The sequence below is a fragment of the Notamacropus eugenii genome, chromosome 2 (genome assembly GCF_028372415.1).
Source record: "Notamacropus eugenii isolate mMacEug1 chromosome 2, mMacEug1.pri_v2, whole genome shotgun sequence".
Classification (NCBI taxonomy): Eukaryota; Metazoa; Chordata; class Mammalia; order Diprotodontia; family Macropodidae; genus Notamacropus; species Notamacropus eugenii.
The window spans coordinates 355,398,838-355,404,093 of NC_092873.1; the positions used below are offsets into that span (position 1 = coordinate 355,398,838).

General features: G+C 38.5%; 1 protein-coding gene across 2 annotated transcripts in view; it reads right to left on the reverse strand.

The window, feature by feature from the left end:
* IKZF3 (IKAROS family zinc finger 3) overlaps positions 1-4,966 on the reverse strand; it is an 87,688-nt gene extending 82,722 nt beyond the window's left edge. Inside the window, exon 1 of one of the 2 annotated variants that reach the window (XM_072646305.1) lies at positions 819-4,966. In XM_072646305.1, coding sequence (XP_072502406.1) covers positions 819-957 — 139 coding nt within the window. In that variant the 5' untranslated portion in view covers positions 958-4,966. The remainder of the gene's footprint in view (positions 1-818) is intronic. The other variant, XM_072646306.1, reaches the window with a different exon arrangement.
* Between the last annotated feature and the right edge of the window lie 290 nt (positions 4,967-5,256).

Sequence of the window (5,256 nt, forward strand, 5' to 3'; positions counted from 1 at the left end):
GACAACTTGAGGTTTCAACTTACCTTCTTGTAAATGGAAGATATTTTGTCTTACAAATCTAGATTCTTCAAAAACCCATCCCTTCAAATGAACAGTTTCAACTTGAGCTACACAGGCCATTTTCAAATTTTCTGAAACTTGGATTGCTCATTTTCTCAAAGTTGAAAATGCCCCTTTGAGTGGGATTTTATAAGTATCAGAGTTCAGATCTTCATAATTTCAAAGAAACATGCACTGCAAAATTTTTACCAGAAAAAAGGACAGCATGTACTTTTCTAACAGTAGAAAATGAAAATTTCCCATAAGGTGAGCCTAACTTATTGGCAGATGCTTTGGACGATCTTGGTGGGAAAAGAAAAAGAAGCCAGTTCCAAGATCTATACATGCCAACAAAAATAACTCGTATACTTTTTTTTTCTTACTAAACTGCTATCAAACAAACAAGCCAACAAACAGAGAGTACCTACTTTCCTTCAAAGCGAGTGCTTCAAAATTAGCCCTATCCCAATGGGCACTTAATACTCCAAAGCGAGTCTACTCTGTTTCCTAGTTTTGTAGCAATAGGGCACCTCACAACGTAAGGATTCTTTGCTATCTAACGGGTTGCCATCTAATTTCTGACAACCTCGTGTAAAATCAACTTAAGGACAACAAAAGGGTCGTTGCACCAAAGGGGTGCAACCTTCAAGCTTTTGCCCTCTGAAATAGATCCTATTGACTTTTCTGCAAAATAAACAGAAGTAAAACCGAGAGCAGGGACTCCCTTAACTGACGGAGTTTTTCAAAGACTCCTCAAAAGAATGAGGTTCTCCTCTCACCTTCCATCCTGCCGCTGCTGCTGGGGCTGCTCGTGCTGCTGGGGCTGCTGCTGCTCCACGTGCTACTCCAGAGTCGCTGGGATCCTGCACTGCAGCTGGCGGGAGATTCCCTGAGCAGGGACTTCCCCTCTGGATACATTCGAGTGGCGTCAGCGGTGCTTTAAAGTGACAGGAACTAGGTACGACTTCTGTGCATGAGGTTAGAGCGGCGCTGGCTGGTGGTGGCCTTTTTAAAGGACTTTTATTACAAAGGGGTGCCTGAGAATCATACATTCCTTTTAGTTTTCCCTCTTCAGTCGCAAACTCATGAACCGAAACGTGAGCCTCTTTTTTTGGAAAGAGAAGGGGTGGTGGAAGAGTGGATGTTACTTTGTTACTTCGTAAAGGAAACTATGCATTAAGGACTGGGTTAAAGAGTTACAAAAACTCTTATTGTTCGAAGAACGCGTGTGAATGTATAATACTGTTTTAGGGAGGGTTTTTTTTCTGTTGTTGTTGTTGATTTGGTTTGTTTTCTTGTAACTCTTCATTTAAAGCATGTTTAAATAAAGTCTCCCACAGATTTCTAATACACCACTCATTCTGGACTCCTAGAATTTATATTCCAACTTGTATTATAATTATTTGCATAATTATCTCCACCTATCCTCTCCCCATTCCCATCTAGAAGCTACTTGAGGGCAGAGATAGCGCCTAGTCTTTATTTCTCAGCACCTAGCTCTTAATAGGCTAATGATAAATGTTTGTTAAATTTGGGTTGAATATGTCTTGGACTTAAAAAGAGACTGGGAACAGATAATCATTAGAACTCACTTGGTTCAAAGTACTAATACTAAGTCATTTTTTAACCTTTCCATTTCAGATATTTTATTCTTTTGTGTTCTTAAGCACTGCAGTCTTAAGCACATGTTAAAAACAGCAGTAAAAAAAAAAAAACCAAAAACTAAGTACAAATTCTCCAAGTGATCCATATGGGAGCCAAGTGATGTTTTGAAAAAAGCTGTAAAGGATTGGAAACCAAGATGGTTCCTCCTGGGGCTGGTGTGTTGCCTCTGTTCCTGGACGTTAGGGGCTACACTTGGATTTGTTGAATATTTTATACTCAAAACTACCGAATGTCAAACCTCCAACAAGATGTTGAGTTTTTCATGTTTTTGTTTTTGTTTTACTTAACTTTCTCTTTTATTTCAGAACAAGAAAGGCAAGAAGAATTAATTAGTAGGGAGGAGGAAAGGGAAGAACCATTCTTCATATACTAACCTAACTAATGGAGTAAACAAAATTGCAGAAAACCATTTAACCTATTTAAGGGAACAAACTATTATAAAATGCTTTAAAAGTATTCACTTACATATATTCGATACACTAATTATAAACTGTTTTTATATGTTTATTAAAATAGGTCTACAGAACTCTATCTGCCAATTCTTGACAAGATGTTTCACAAAAGCAAGCTGCATGTGAGAGATTTATAGTTTCACATACAATCTTCTCCTTACTATACGTATGGGAAAACCCATTTTTATTGCATTCAAAATAAAAATGATTTGTTTTCAAAAGATGTTTTAGACCAAGGTTTCTTAGCCTGTTTTTGTGGGTATCATAAACACCTTTGGCAGTCTGGGAAAACTTATAGAACCCTTTTCAAAATATTTTTAAATACACAAAATAAAATAAAGATGTAATATTTTCCAAATTTATGGATTCCTTTAAATATATCAATGGACCAATGGGTACATGGACCCCTGTTAAGAACCTCTGTTTTCAAGTATAAGTGTTTCTGTTATGAAATGGATTAAAACAAAACATTTGTACCTACTTCCTCATTAATTTTGAGCTCTAGAAAAGAATGATAGTAGATTTGCTGATCATGCATATTTCAGAAAAAACCGTATCTAATAATAATAGCTTGTAACATAGTGTTTTGAGGGCAGGTGGTTGGCACAGTGGATAGTGTACCAAGTCTGGAGTCAGGAAAACTAATCTTTGTGAGTTCAAATCTGCCCTCAGACACTTCTTAGTTGTGTGATCCTGAGCAAGTCACTTAACCCTCTTTGCCTCAGTTTCCTCATCGAAGGAAACGGCAGACTTCTCCAGTATCTTTGCCAAGAAAACCCCAGATGGGGTCACAAAGAGTTGGACATGACTCAACAACACATAATGTATTAAGATATTCAAAGAACTTTATACATGTTCTTACTTGACCCTCACAATAAGTCTCTGATATAAATTCTATTATTATCTCTATTTTATAAATGAAGTGACTGAGGCTCAGAGAAGTTAAGTGACTTGCCCAGGGTCACACAGCAAGTATATGAGTTAGAATTTGAAACCAAATCTTCTTAATTTCAAGTCTTGCACTCTAAGCACTATATGACCCTGCAACTATATCAGCATTTTTGTTTAGCATCATGAGATGTACAAACAAAAATATCTCTTAGGGGGTATGGAGTGCAAGAGAAAGATGAACAGATTTGGAATCAAAGGACCTGATCTGAAATCCAACCATTGTATATGTTAACTTGGGCAAGCCACTTAAGTTGAATGGGCCTCAGTTCATTTGTTTGTAAAATGATAAAATTGGACTAGGTAATCTCTAAATCCCCTTCCAGCTCCAAATTCTATGTGCCTATGATTCTTAATAGAATTTTTTTGAAAGGTTCTAAATGACTAACAAAGGCATTGTCATGGCACCATCTCAAAAACAACTATTTTCATTTATAGAGTTAAGTAATTCACTTTTCTCCCCCTTCTGGGACCTCTTTGTTCATTCCACAAGCATTTATTAAAACTACCTACTATGTGCCAAAGACTGTGCTAAGATAGATAGATTAAAAAAAAAAAATCCCTGCTGTTAAAGAGCTTATATTCTTTTTTGAGAAAAACAATAGTTAACTAGATGATTTTACACACAAAGTAAGTCAAAAACAATTTGGCCTGTCATCTCTCAGTCACCAAAATATTACAGAAATGAATGATTCTAAAATAAGCTATTGCAAGCCTTTGTTAGACATATGCTTTGCTTGCTTGCATGTGTAGGTGTCCTATATTTGGGGCTGAAAGTTGTTAATATTAATGAGGTTACTACATTAGCAGGCCATGTCAGAACATATTCACATTTGCAGCTGAGGAATACATGTTTTGGTTTTGTGTTTATTTTCCTTTGCCCCTAAATATGTCCTGTGCCCAGTACAAGGCACTCAATAATAATGTTAAATGACTGTATAAACTCGCGTTTTCTTTTAAGATTATGACAAAATAGTAGCATCTCAATGCCTTGTTTTGGTCGCAGTTTCAAAGGATAATGCCAATTTCACAGCATTGCTGTAAAACACTAATTTTAGTGCGGAAAGGGGAAATTTGTTATTTGTTAGTTTCTAAAGGCAAAAATAGCACCTTAAAAAGTAGAAGAGGAACTGTAAAACTTTACAGGGATGGTGTGAGGATGAATGGTTGTTTGTTTAAAAATACTTTTCTCTCTCTCCTGCAACTATATTTTATGCATATGTTTTAAGCACACAATTCAAAATCTGCTTCTTAAAGTCTGGGTTAAATATTAGGTTATTTCAAACTCCCAAGAGAGTACTACTGTATGAATCAATTGGAAGGTCGGTGGAAAAAATCCAGTTTCAATGACTAGTGATTACTTTGTTCATCCCTTGCCTAGTATTTGATTCGTTTCTCTCACCAACCTAACAAAACTTATGTAATTAAAATGTTTATAATCATTTGGGAGATACTGAAAGATTGGGTATTATGGTAATAGTGAGTAAAACTGGAATAACACGTTTCTGAGCAACAGAATAGAAATTGAGGCTAAATTTGCTCCCATCTCCTCCAGAACCAGGGGACAGTTGAGACTGAGACTCGAATCTGGAGACTCGGGGTAACCGACCAAGGGTGGGTCTGACTCACCGAATCACTTTTCACACTACCACTGACTCAAATTGAAAATCACTGACAAAGGCTCCTCTTGGACCATCTGAAAGAGTCCTAGGACTGCCTCGTCTCAAAGGAACGAAAACTGAAACCCCTCCACCTCACCCCAAATAATCATTCTGCACCCTGTCTGAACCTGGGGCTCTCTCCCACCCACAAACATGCCCCAAATCAGAAACAGGCAGGGGCTGTCCCTCCCTGGTGAAGGAGAGACTACAAAAACGGAAGAGGCCACTCTCTCATTGCTCCCCTCCCCTTCCCCATCCCCATCCCCACCCCACCGTACCCCAGGGATCTCAAGGGGCCTCTGAGGCTTAGCCTTGATATTGGGGGCGCCTGCTGATCTGGGGCTGTTCACGTGCTCTCTAATACCTTCCTATGGGGGAATTCGCAGTGTTGGGGGGAGGGGGAAGTGGAAAGTGGGGGAGGGAATAGCCACGCTCTGGTTGCCAGGGCAACTGATGAGAACGCCTTCCCTTCTAGGCGCGGCCAAGTCCGG